Raw genomic sequence first — 14277 nt, forward strand, 5'->3', positions numbered from 1 at the left:
CGCAATTAATAAGGGTAAACAGACCAAATAATTAGGGTGAGGCACATGGGATACTAAAAGTTTACTTACACAACATACACTTATGTATACTGTAGCTAAGAAAGTAATACTATCTCCCTGGCATATTACATAATTTATGCAGCAGCGTACAAGACATTTTTGGACTCATCTTGTTGTGTTGTGCTCACTTGAACAGGAAGGTGGTGCGGCGGTCCTTCGTGGGCAAATTTTGTCATCAAACTTTGTCATCAAAGTCTGTCATTCTCCTCCCGGGTGGCGCAGTGGTTAAGGGCGCTGTACTGCAGCACCAGATGTTCCACCAGAAACTCTGGGTTCGCGCCCAGGCTCTGTCGTAACCGGCCGCGACCGAGAGGTCCGTCGGGCGACGCACAATTGGCCCAGCGTCGTCCGGATTAGGGAGGGTTTGGCCGGTAGGGATGTCCTTGTCTCATCGAGCACCAGCGACTCCTGTGGCTGGCCGGGCGCAGTGCACACTAACCAAGGTTGCCAGGTACACAGTGTTTCCTCCGACACATTGGTGCGGCTGGCTTCCGGGTTGGATGCGCGCTGTGTTAAGAAGCAGTGCGGCTTGGTTGGCTTGTGTATCGTAGGACGCATGACTTTCAACATTCGTCTCTCCCGAGCCCATACGGGAGTTGTAGCGATGAGACAAGATAGTAACTACTACAACAATTGGATACCATGAAAAAGGGGTAACAAAAAAAGGTCTGTCATTCTCTGGACTAATGGTGCTTTCAAGACAACTGTGAAAAAACAAGGTTGAATCATGATGACGTTAATGATCTTTAGGTCGTAGCTCTAGAAAGAGGCCAAAGTTCACACTTACAATTCGGAGTTGGACGACCGTTCAAAACAGAGTTCCCAGACAGGTAGGCCAGTGTTGAATTTTTATCATTTTAAACTTGAACAAGAGATCCTTAAACCCAGACTTTGGACCACACACCCACTCCACTGAATAGTAGGGTAGTGATTGCTTTGCTGTGCTTGCAGTTAGCCACTGATTCCTTCCAAACCACTCATTGTTGAATTTGTAATTTCCAACTTGTTGTGTAATTTTTAATTGTATTACATTTTGGATTATTTTTTATTTAACCTTTATTTAACTAGGCAAGTCAGTTAAAAACAAATTATTATTTACAATGACGGCCTACTAAAAGGCAAAAGGCCTCCTGCGGGAACAGGGGCTGGGATTTAAAAAAAAAAATATAGATATAGGACAAAAAACACACATCACGACAAGAGAGACAACAACATAGCAAGGCAGCAACACATGACCACCCAGCATGGTAGCAACACAACATGACAACAACATGGTAGCAACACAAAACATGGTACAAACATAATTGGGCATAGACAACAGCATGTTGATGTTTATGTCCAATGGTCGATGAGCACTGATACGTTTTATCTTCATTATTTCTCTTCATATGACAACGATTAAAAAAGATTTACTATGTGACCGGTATTAATTCCAAAAAAAACAGGCAACCCAAATAAATTTAGGGCTCAAAGCGCCACCTGCCTTGAATGACGGGTCGCCACTGATCATATTCCATGCATCTTATCCAGGTGTATCAGAACCGGGTTACAAGCTTTTTCGGGTTATTATAAATGAGATATGATGTTTATATGCGTCAACTCAAAAACGGAATACTTGAGTATCCCGAATAATAACGGGATATTGGTGTGCATGTAAACGTGGTCATTATTGTTCCCCCTTTAATCAGGGACTGATTTAGACCTGGGCCACCAGGTGTGTGCAATTAATTATTAGGTAGAACAGAAAACCCGCAGGCGCCAGACCTCGTAGGGTTGAATGCCCTGCTCTACAGCATGCTTCTCTGCATGGCATTTTACAGATGGATTTAAATAAGCATTAGACAACTAGCCTGGGTGCCAGTCTTTTTCTATTCTAGAAAGCAGTTGGCAAGAGAGCAGAAGCAGACTGGCACCCAGGCTATAATATAACAATATTCAGATTAAAAGCCCCCAGAGGTTATAAATGAATTAACGAAAGTGCTTTCCTTGCTGTTGTCTACCCCCCTCCCCAGGTTACTGTTCTAATTAGGGTTGCAACTTTCTCTTGGGACAGGGGGGAACATTCTGAAATGGCCTTTTTGTCCCCCCCCAAAGTTTTATCATTGGAATGTGATACAAAACAGGGCAACGGTATGCTTTAGGACCATGCAGACGCCTCTGAGCAGTCGGGTCGGCTGTTTGGAGTGTATATCCGACTGGATAACAAAAATATATATAATTATGTCCCCCCCACTTCTAAAACCAAAGTTGCGCCCCTGGTTTTATTTATTGCCTTTGACTAGTAACTTGTCTTATTACACTGTGAAGCTGTAGTGTATGAGCTTCATTAAGGGTGCTGCAACCTGTATGAAGTTGTTAGGGTTGTCTATTTATAAGGAATAAGAACTTGATTTAACATACTACTGACTTTGTGGACCCCCCCCCATATGGTCTATGGATTAGTATGCCTACTTATAAATAATAATGTGATTTGTGGGGTGGTGTTAACAGTTGGGAATGTATAATTTGATGGCTATAGATGAATCATTAAGGTGGATTGTTGAATTTGTCTGAAATTGAGAACAATACGAGACACTAAAACTACTGAAAAAGATTAATATTATGCTGAAGTGTCCAAGAGTTTAACTATAATACCTTGAAATATGTTATCTTCTAAAAGTTATTGATTATACCCTATCTTGTATAGATTCATTTTTGCTCGCTATGAATAAAAAATACTTTGAAAAATGGTCTTCTCCTCTCTTTTATTCAATGTTAATTAATACATTCTGATAGCTATGAACTATTTTATTTTATTTTACCTATTCTTGTGTCCATACAGGCTAATATTGTGTCAGAGCGAGCCACTGCACTCTCTCCCTGGAGCCCCTGGTTTCTAGAATGTTCCAGAGTCCAGACCAATGACTGATTGGTCCAGACACAGAGCTACTGGTTTCCAGTTTCCAAATAGACTTAGTTTTGAATTGTTGGTTTTACATTCATTGTGAAAATGTTATAGATTAAAGCCAATCTGCAAATGGTTGTTTGGCCATATATGCTTAATGGTTCATAAATAATTTAAATGCATTCGATTTATGGAAACTCAATTTATAACAGTAGTTTGACACAGTACACGTATATGCCTAATTATTCTGGAGATGCCGTTTACATTGGTCAACCAAAAACTGTCTGCAACTGTTCAAAACTGTTCATCGTGTCCACAATATGGCACAATAAAGATCCTGGAGATTGAACAGTGCGTTCGAATGGAACTCTGCATTCCATGGTGCCCGGGTCGTTCTTTCTCTAAAGGAGGAATCTCACCATGATAACATAACCCCACCCAGTACTGGGAAGGGCGTGACTTTCTTGCTGATTGATGGGTTTGTATCGAATGAAAACTGAGAAGTAGGGAGTGTCGTTTCAACATTGGCCAATTAGACCTTGCTATGTTTGGGCATGGTCTGGACTAGTACTAAAAGGCTGAAAACCCCTTTCCTTTCGCCTTACGCCAAGGGTAAGGGGTGTGTATAGGAGGAAAAGTTACGTTTGCTTACAGCTTTCTGATTGAAAGTACATACTGTCATCTTAACCTTTCTTTTCCTGAAACTATATATTTAATCTGCTTGTGTTACTGTCCACTGCAACAACCAACCATCATATCAAAGACAAGGTAGGAGCCCTGCCTTTTCACCATTATACCTATTTCTTTGGTGTCCAACTTGTAAGTACAATGTTAAACCATATCGTTGTCTAGCCATATTGTTTCAACGATATCCTACATGTTCGTTTAGTTATTTTGTAACCTCGACGGCCTACCGAGTTGTTTTTTTTGCCATGGCCTGCTGTCTACTTGCTGTGCTTTAAACTCTTAACCGCCTGTTGTGTGGATAATATTTTTTTTTACATGAAAATATAACACTAACATCAATGTAGAAAAGTATTATTTGGGAGGAGAACCGTATACGTTGTAGTGTTAGCCTCGTTTAAGTGACGGTGTTTCGTATTCTCCTCCATTGGTCTCTGAGCAGGGAACATGTCGTGACACATCACGCAGACCTCGTTGCCTATGTAATGGCGTATGGGGCCTTCACATTTCGCACTAATTAGAAACTAGTCGTTTTTTATATATTTTAAATAATACTGGTTTATTGTCCATTTTTAAAAAACTGTATTGCTAATAGTTTACACAGATATCATTCTAACGTTTTTGGGTGGGTGTATGTGAACTTTTTGACATGTCCAGACATGCCCCCATGCAGTATTAAATTGCGACCCCTATAGTAGGATTACGACCAGTTCAATCCAGTTAAATGACAAGAGATTGTGGTGACAGGGACCAGTAGTGGATAATGACTATAATAATTTAACGTTAGCTAGTTAGGGGGCTTCAATTTTATCTTGCCCAGGGACCCTTTCCCAGGTAAACCAGTGACCCCCCACAAGTATTATCAGGTGAGTTGTCATGGTAAGGTGAAGTAATCAACATTTTAGTTTGAAATGATTTTGACTTCCACTTTTATATAATTGGAAGATTAAGTGTAAACTCTAACAGCGTATTAGCTCAAAATGTAACATATTTAGCAAGCTGTTCAGCTGGTCAAACAACGGTTAAGCATGTGTTGGCAAAAAAATGAATGTCCAAGCCCAGAAAGCTTAGCAGGAGCCAGCGGTTTCCGCACCGGTAGTCTAATACCTGGTGTTTTTCCCGTTTTAATGTCACGTGCACAAGTACAGTGCAATGCCTTGTGACCTCTAACCCCAACAATGCAGTAATCAATAACAAATGTATTACTAAAAATACCAAGGTTGAACCAAAAACGCACGAGATATAGAAATGAGAAGAACACGATTAAGGGTCTGCAACTGCTGCCATATTTGCATTATGCAGTTGTGCAGGGATACTGGCTCGATATTAGTTTATAGCAAATTATTGCGCGTTTGTATGTGTATTGTAGTATCAGTGTGCGTAGGGCCCTGTGCGTGTTCATGGAGACAAAAATAAGACATTGGTGCAAAAATAAGCCATTGTAGCCTAGTGGACCAGTAACCGGAAGGTTGCAGGTTCAAACCCCCGAGCAGACAAGGTACAAATCTGTCATTCTGCCCCTGAACAGGCAGTGAACCCACAGGGCGTAATTGAAAATAATAATTTGTTCAACTGTGCCTGGTTAAATAAAGGTAAAATATATATATATATATTCTAATACAAAATTAGTCACCTTAAATATGGAAATATCTTAATTCAAGGGAATTGATTAATGTATTCACCATACATTCTGTCCCCCTTTTGTCAACAGATGATGGTGACAGTACTCAAGTTAATTTGAAACATTATATAATCAATTCCCATGAGTTATTAATCCATTCTCTCCCTCTCAATAGATGCTTCCCACAGTGACTGGACCAGGGGCTCTGGCCTTTGCCGTGCAGTTGAAGGCTCTGACTAACCAGGAGTTCAGGTACCAGCCCAAGCTGAGCGGGCTGAGGATCATTGAGACGGCCCATGACAACGGCCTGAGGATGACCGCCCGGCTCAGGGAGTACGAGGTGAAGGACCTCCTGTCTCTGACCAGGTTCTTTGGCTTCAGTGCAGAGACCTTCTCCCTGGCCGTCAACCTGCTGGATCGCTTCCTTGCTGTCATGAAGGTAAGACCTCGACATCAGACGGGGTTTGATTAGAATCGATTAAAATTAGTCTTTAGTTCATTTGGTTTTAGCGTGAGCAATACAGACAGGGAAACAAATGACTGTTATTAGACGTGCGAGGACTGTAAAATCGTCACTCAATTGGGTACATTAAGTAATATCAGAATGTTCTACATCGCTTCACTGTAAAAAAATGTTTTATTTCTAAACCCCCAAAATCGAGTAAATTATATTCAAAATCGATCAGTGTGACCATTAACTTCAACCATTTGGTAAATAACATTCTTCTCCCATCCCCAGATCCAGCCGAAGCATCTGTCATGCGTGGGCCTCTCCTGTTTCTACATCGCTGTGAAGACTTCGGAGGAGGGGAAGAACGTCCCCATGGCCAACGAGCTGATCCGAATCAGCCAGAACCGCTTTACTGTGTCTGACATGATGAGGATGGAGAAGATCATTCTGGAGAAACTCAACTGGAAGGTCAAAGCCCCCACGGCCCTCCACTTCCTCAGGCTGTTTTACAGCTATATCCAGGACACGCTTGAAGATGACTGGTAAGATGACTCTAGGCTTGGCCAGTAAACCGTGTATGTACCAGGGGTGTCAAACATACGGCACGCGGGCCGGATCCTGCATGGGGGTCTAACGGGTGTGTCCAGTCCGACAGGTGGTTTGAGAAAAGAACATACTCGGTATACATTAAAATGACTCAAATCGACTGACTAAATGATAATGACCTATATTCTTAGTTTCTTGACTGTCCAGTTTGTTAATCACCACATTTTAGTGTGGCCCTCTGGATGCCTGGGGCGCCAGGGTGGCCTAGTGGTTAGAGCGTTGGACTAGTAGGTTGCAAGTTCAAACCCCTGAGCTGACATGGTACAAATCTGTCATTCTGCCCCTGAACAGGCAGTTAACCCACTGTTCCTAGGCCGTCATTGAAAATAAGAATCTGTTCTTAACTGACTTGCCTAGTTAAATAAAGGTAAAATTTAAATATATATATTTTTTAATTTCTTGGAAGACCGACTGCCCCCCCCCGGCGCAGAATGATTTTGACACCCGTAGTAAATATACCAGGGTATCACGGTGTGATGTTTATTCAGTCGTCTTGTGCACTAGGTTAATAGATAAAGTCCCTTTTGCATTATTGGTTAATTATGAAGCTGTTCCACAAAGCAGCTGATTGGGCCTCTGTGATGGCTTCACACATGCTCTTTAGCCTCTTGGTCATACCTAGGACGCCTGCGTGCCAGGTATGACCATCTACAGATCTGGAAATGCAAATGCACTACGCTAAATGCTAATAGTATTAGTTAAAAGTAGTCTGGATAACAGGGATTTGAATAATGTTGATGCTGTATCTTAAACTCAGTTTCATATATATATATATATGGACATTTCTTCAGCTCTTATGCTTTATAAAACACTTGACAAACATCTTGAACAAACATTATTAAAACACATTTTCTCTCCATAGCAAGGAGATCCTGAACATTGAGAGACTAGAAGCCCAGCTGAAAGCCTGCCATTGCTCTTTCACTTTCTCCAAAGTCAAGGTAAGATACTGTAGTTCTGTGTATCAAAACAAATCTATTTTGGTCTCATTTAGTCTCTCAATACTATGTGTATGTAGCTGGTTCATGTTGTGACATTGGATCTAGGTCTATTTTGGGCAAGGCACTTGGGAAAGGGGTGGGGGTTGATGTGCTTTGAGTGTGTGGGTGGAAAAACGTACTCAGTTTCAAACTAACTGTAAAATGTTGATGTATTCAAATATCCCTCTTAATGTGTAGCTTTCATGCCAACCTAATGCCTCTTTCCTTCTGTCTACCCCTCTTTCCTTCTGTCTACCCCTCTTTCCTTCTGTCTACCCCTCTTTCCTTCTGTCTACCCCTCTTTCCTTCTGTCTACCCCTCTTTCCTTCTGTCTACCCCTCTTTCCTTCTGTCTACCCCTCTTTCCTTCTGTCTACCCCTTTCCTTCTGTCTCTGTCTACCCCCTTTCCTTCTGTCTTCCTTCTGTCTACCCCTCTTTCCTTCTGTCTACCCCCTCTTTCCTTCTGTCTACCCCTCTTTCCTTCTGTCTACCCCTCTTTCCTTCTGTCTACCCCTCTTTCCTTCTGTCTACCCCTCTTTCCTTCTGTCTACCCCTCTTTCCTTCTGTCTACCCCTCTTTCCTTCTGTCTACCCCTCTTTCCTTCTGTCTACCCCTCTTTCCTTCTGTCTACCCTCTTTCCTTCTTCTTTCCTTCTGTCTACCCCTCTTTCCTCTGTCTACCCCTCTTTCCTTCTGTCTACCCCTCTTTCCTTCTGTCTACCCCTCTTTCCTTCTGTCTACCCCTCTTTCCTTCTGTCTACCCCTCTTTCCTTCTCTCGCTCCACAGCCCTCTCTGCTTGCCCTGTCCTTGTTGGCCCTGGAGTTTCAGGAGCAGCATGACCATGAGCACGTAGACAAGCTGCTAAACGCCTTCAAGTCTCTCCAGCAGCAACTCACTGTGAGTGTTTACTGTCTTGTCTAGTCAGATAGCCTGGTCTCAGCTGTTTGCACTGTCTTGTTCCTATGTCATCACACCAAACATTGTATATAGGAGTTGGCAAGAGTACAAACAGATCTGGGACTCAGGCTACCACCCAGTGTAATATCACTCCCCAAACATGTCTGTTGTAACCAGAACACTAACCGGGGTCTTGTTCATTAGGGCATACAACGGAAAACGTTTGAAATGTTTTGCAACGGAAAACGAGAGAAAAGACGCGCTCACAGAAAATGAGTTTCTTATTGGACAAGTCCCAAGGTAGTTTCTCCCTGTTTTTTGAGTGTTTTTGTTTCCCCGTTTGGTGCCTAATGAACACAACCCAGCAATGGAAGGTGTTTACACTGGGGCTGTCTCTCATATGGCAACCTATGGGGCCTCGTCAAAAGTAGTGCACTACAGGAAATAAGGGTCCGTTTGAGACACAGCCACTTAGCTATGGGGTGGAGGGTTTAGCCACTGTGGGCTATGGGGTGGAGGGTTTAGCCACTGTGGGCTATGGGGTGGAGGGTTTAGCCACTGTGGGCTATGGGGTGGAGGGTTTAGCCACTGTGGGCTATGGGGTGGAGGGTTTAGCCACTGTGGGGTGGAGGGTTTAGCCGCTGTGGGGTGGAGGGTTTAGCCGCTGTGGGGTGGAGGGTTTAGCCGCTGTGGGGTGGAGGGTTTAGGGCCGCTGTGGGGTGGAGGGTTTAGCCGCTGTGGGGTGGAGGGTTTAGCCGCTGTGGGGTGGAGGGTTTAGCCGCTGTGGGGTGGAGGGTTTAGCCGCTGTGGGGTGGAGGGTTTAGCCGCTGTGGGGTGGAGGGTTTAGCCGCTGTGGGGTGGAGGGTTTAGCCGCTGTGGGGTGGAGGGTTTAGCCGCTATGGGGTGGAGGGTTTAGCCGCTATGGGGTGGAGGGTTTAGCCGCTATGGGGTGGAGGGTTTAGCGCTGTGGGGTGGAGGGCTATGGGGTGGAGGGTTTTTGGGGTGGAGCCGCTGTGGGGTATGGGGTGGAGGGTTTAGCCGCTGTGGGGTGGAGGGTTTATGGGGTGGAGGGTTTAGCCGCTGTGGGGTGGAGGGTTTAGCCACTCTGTGTTGAAGCTCCAACAGCCTGTTGCCCAACTGATTGCCTAATGTTGCGGAATCATGGAAAATTTAGGCAAATCGATGATTAATCAAGACTCTGGAGAGACGTTGAGTTTGCTCTTTGGGAATCCTCTGTTTTGAATGACGGAGAGAATAAATGTGCAAACAGACCAGCAGCATTACTAACTCTCTGATTGGCAGGTTTTTAAATAAATGAATACTCTGATGTGCTGTATAATTATTTTTCTTGTTTCCTCAGGCCCGAGAAGGAGACCTGGTTATCGTGACAGAGTTGGTTATGAAGTGTCTCATTGAGTATTCAACCACCAGGGTCTCCAGGCCCAACAGCCAGAGGCTTCGTTGGATCCTCTCTGGCAGAACGCAACGCACGTTGAAACACAGCTACTACAAGATCGCCCATATGCCCACAATCCCCGAGTCCGCCTACTGAACCCTGGGGCTGGGTGACCACCGATACAAAAGTAGGAATACACCGATACAAAAGGAGAAGTGGGCTACCACCTCTTCTCCCCTAAAAACATGTTTTGTTTTTCAGTTTCATGGAAAAATGGCAAAAAAAATATTTAAAAAAACAACTTCCTGTACTCTACTTTTGCTACATGGTCACCCACCTCCACTAACCCATTTCCCTTACAGAACTGCATTATGGATGATTTAGTTTTTTAAGGGGAAACACCTATTACCTTTTTCTTTCCTTTTCTCCTGGTTTTTCTGTTTTTGAATAAGCTCACTATTTATTAGACTACATCTAAATCTGCTTCATTGACTAAGGCTGCTTCTGAAACGGCACCCTATTCCCTAGATAGTGCACTACTTTTGATAAGGTTGGATCGCTCTATAGGGAATAGGGTGCCATTGAGAAGGCACGCCAAGGGAGTAATGCCCGGTCAAGAGTGGGTTTATCCGCTGCCACCTAGCGAAGGTTAAATCCTTCCTGGTTGAAATGCGTGTATACAGTATGTTATCTGAATCAGTACCAACATGAATACTCTGCATAGTATTCTATCGTGGTTGCTGGTTTTAAGCAATGAAGTATAGAACCACCTAGGTCCTCAGTCCACTATGTGGAAGAGGAGGGAGAAGGGTTTTGTGAAAATGCAAAAACAATGGAACCAAGAAATCGGACCCAAAACCCTTAACTTCCACCCTAGGTTGATGAACTGGCCTAAAAATGCACACTCCTCTACCCAAGGTGATGAAAAATATATTATTTTGAAACTTTTTTGTTGTTGTACTTGTGAGGGTGTTTTTGTTGCGGTTTCCCCAGTGATGTGATGAAACTAGCAACGATCCTGCACATGTATTGGTTTTAGCTTGCAGGATAGCATGCTCCTGGAGCTGAAACGGTCTGTGGATGACACCCCCCCCCCCATTATCTACTGTGACTTCGATATAACTAACAATGGTTACAGATTAACACGATCACTATTACAAAATGTGATGTTGAATTATCTTGATTTGTGGCAACAAAACGTAGCCTTTTAGAGAACAACCACTCACAATGAATTTATTGTATTATGCTAAAAATGCACTAAGTCACTTCGATAAGCACAGTTGATATAGGAAATTAAGTTAGTTTGATCTGCATTTACTAAAGTATTTGATGTGCTTGAGGCCATAGCCAACCACAACTGAGCTTAGTATTTTGTTAAGAATTTGAAATAAAGTTGATGTTCTGGAATTTGAAAACTTTGCCTAAAAAAAACAACAGTTGTAACTAAATCTGTTTAACCCTATGCGTTTGGACCTTTCAATAAAACCATATTGAAAAGCTGTGTGGTTGTACTGTCTTCAATGTTTTGAAACCACACGTCCATAAAGACCACGTTTCAACGATTTCCATACCGACAGCTAGTTAACTGAATTATGGCTTTGAAGTCTTATGACAAAGGTTTGGCTGAATAAAACTCCAATCTTAAAACACAGGCTCAAGAGAAAAAGCAGGATGTAGGGTTGTATATTATTACGGCTTATAGTTCAGTTTCAAAGGACTGACTTATTCTAATTGTTTCAGAACACATTGTCCATTTGCCCAAAGCAACTGCTCTTCCTTTGCTGCATTCATAACCAAGAGGGAAGGTGTGAAATTGAAACTATCAGTTGGATGCATTGACATGCTTTGAATGTTTGCGAAATGCCAATTGGCTAACAAGCTGCATCAACTACAAACTGAAAGTACAGCTATCATGCTTGTGAACAAATTAGTGTTTTAAAACTATAATAGTTTTAATTTAAGTGTTTTTGTTACGCTTAACTGCTGAAAATGCTGTTATTGAGGTGTCGTGGAAATGTTCTGTATTTACCAAATCATGAGAGCAAACCACACAAGTCAAAGAGTTATCACAAAGTTCATCTTTAATTATATGAGCTCCATCACAACCCTGTGACTCTCAGATCAATTCAGTGTCTATCAATTAATTCTGAGTTCCTTTCACATTGCAACTGAGATCCTTTATAGCAAAGACACACACAGCCAGACAGCATTGGCCATAATTTATCGTTCAGCTTTGTCTCCTAAACTGGTCTTTTCTCAAACTAAGAACCATAAACAAATCCTCCATATCAACAGGCATATATCAAATCCATCCTATCTTGACAAGATCACAGAGACACATTGACTGGCACACAGACATTGTGGAGCTAAGAGATCCACGCTTGACCTCTCCCCTCTCTCCAGCCCAAACAACTTAGTCTTGACAGAGACCAGATGACTGCAAACCCCTCCACCGTATTATACAAAAACATTCTGAGAAGTAACTTACAAACATATGAATATAAAACATCTTACCTATGTTACCAACTAATTCTGATTATTCCCCAACAGAGGTAATTTCATTAGTCAGTGACAGAGATACTATAAGTCCTACAACTCCTATTGCATTGTATGACTGCTATTACACTAGTAGGCCAAGGTAAAATAATTTAACGTAAAGTAACATATCTTACTAAATGGAATGGCACAGAGTTTAGTCAAATAAAACGTTTTTCTCTGAGACCAGGTTGTTTAGCTTGGTAGTTTAACCTAATTCCAATCGTGGTAATGTTTTTTTATGCCATGTAGCAGTGTAGCTACTACTGGAACTAACACTACTGGAACTACACACTACTTAGAAAATATGGGTGAAGTAGGACATTTCTTTTGTTTGTATCAGACCTAATTAATTCTGACCTGAAATATTGTTTTTGTGTTTAATAGACTAAATTTCACATTCTGTTAATAAATGACCCTCCAAAGTGATCTATTCTTGCAATTTGTAGTCTATGACATGTTAGCTTTGATCATTGTCACAAAGTAGTTTTGATGTAGTGAACTACTTTGTCAATGTAACTTTAGTGGGAGAAGTCAGAGCTCAGGGGTGATAGACCAGTTTCCCACCAGTTCAAGTGGATTGTCCCCAGTCTTATGTTGAAAGTGCCACCTTCCCACTTGGTTATGAGCACAGCACTAGTCCTTTTACAGTACAATCTCTTCACCACTAGACCAAGCCTCAACAGTGTCCATATGACAGAAGTCTTGGGTATAATGTACATGTAACAGTATAACTTTAGACCATACCGTCGCCCATACCTGGGCGCGAACCAGGTACCCTCTGCACACAACATCAGTCACCCACGAAGAATCGTTACCCATCGCTCCACAAAAGCCGCTGCCCTCACAGAGCAAGGGGAACCACTACTTCAAGGTCTCAGTGCAAGTGACGTCACTGATTGAAACGCTATATAGCGCGCACCGCCGCTAAATAAGCTAGCCGTTTCGCATCCGTTACATCAGCACCACCGCTAACTAAGCTAGCCGTTTCACATCCGTTACATCAGCACCACCGCTAACTAAGCTAGCCGTTTCACATCCGTTACATCAGCACCACCGCTAACTAAGCTAGCCGTTTCACATCCGTTACATACAGTGGGTGAGTCCGACCTTGCTGTTTGACGCCACTTTACCTCTGCAAGCTGTAGAAGGCTGGCCCACCACCTGCAAAGTTCCCAGAGATCTCTGCTCCACTGAAGTCAAAGCCAGAGTTCTGTTGACAGAGTGGGAAGTGACACACAGGTGGAAGAAGCAAGTCAAATCTAATTTTATTTGTCACCTGTGCCGAATACAACCTTACTGTGAAACGTTTACTTACAAGCCCTTAACCAACAATGCATTTCAAGAAGTACAGTTAAGAGAATATAAATCAAATAAAGTAACAAGAAAATTACACAACGAGGCTATATACAGGGGATACTGGTACCGAGTCAATGTGCGAGGGTACAGGTTAGTCAAGATCATTTGTAAAGTGACTATGCATGGAAAACAAACAGCAAGTAGCAGCAGTGTAAAAACAAACCAAGCCTGCATGTTAATATACCTTCATCTATTTATGTTTTTCAGATAATGTGGATGAAGAGGTTTGAGGCTATTGAGAAGTGTAATCAGTGTTTGTGTTAATGCTCCTTGTGTGACTGTCTATAGCAAGGGTGGGCAAACTTTTTGACTCGAGGGCCACATCGGGATTTTGAAATTAAACGGAGGGCCACAGTTTGAGGGACCAATTGTTTGTTAAAATCCATTTGCGGGGTCCTCCCTCGTGGAGCAGCGTTCTAAGGCACTGCATTACAGTGCTTGAAAGGTCACTATAGATCTGGGTTCGATCCCTGGCTGTGTCACAGCTGGCCATGACTGTGAGACCCATGAGGTGGTGCACAATTGGCCCGTCGTCTGGGTTAGGGGAGGGTTTGGCAGGCCGAGATTTCCTTGTCCCATCGCTAGCAACTCCTGTGGCGGGCCGGGCGCATGCACGCTGACACGGTCGTCAGGTGTACGGTGTTTCCTCCGACACATTGGTGCGGCTGGCTTCCGGGTTAAGCGGGCATCATGTCAAGAAGCAGTGTGGCTTGGCTGGGTCGTGTTTCGGAGGGACGCATGGCTCTCGACCTTCGCCTCCCCCGAGTCCGTATGGCAGTTGCAGCGATGGGACAAGACTGTAAC

At 43.1% G+C, this 14277-nt stretch overlaps 1 protein-coding gene across 2 annotated transcripts; it reads left to right on the forward strand.

The window, feature by feature from the left end:
- Window positions 1-3521: 3521 nt before the first annotated feature.
- On the forward strand, window positions 3522-11080 carry LOC123993706 (cyclin-G1-like). Of its 2 annotated transcripts, XM_046296120.1 has the most exons (7): window positions 3522-3712; window positions 5425-5688; window positions 5989-6242; window positions 7169-7247; window positions 8073-8183; window positions 8388-8483; window positions 9544-9682. In XM_046296120.1, the coding sequence occupies exons 2-6, from the start codon at window positions 5425-5427 to the stop codon at window positions 8457-8459; spliced, it is 780 nt and encodes a 259-aa protein (XP_046152076.1). In that variant the 5' UTR covers window positions 3522-3712; the 3' UTR covers window positions 8460-8483; window positions 9544-9682. The 2 variants fall into 2 exon arrangements, with proteins under 2 accessions (XP_046152076.1, XP_046152075.1); XM_046296119.1 differs by lacking the exon at window positions 8388-8483 and having other exon boundaries at window positions 3523-3712; window positions 9544-11080.
- Window positions 11081-14277: the final 3197 nt, after the last annotated feature.

The sequence above is a fragment of the Oncorhynchus gorbuscha genome, linkage group LG13 (genome assembly GCF_021184085.1).
Source record: "Oncorhynchus gorbuscha isolate QuinsamMale2020 ecotype Even-year linkage group LG13, OgorEven_v1.0, whole genome shotgun sequence".
NCBI lineage: Eukaryota > Metazoa > Chordata > Actinopteri > Salmoniformes > Salmonidae > Oncorhynchus > Oncorhynchus gorbuscha.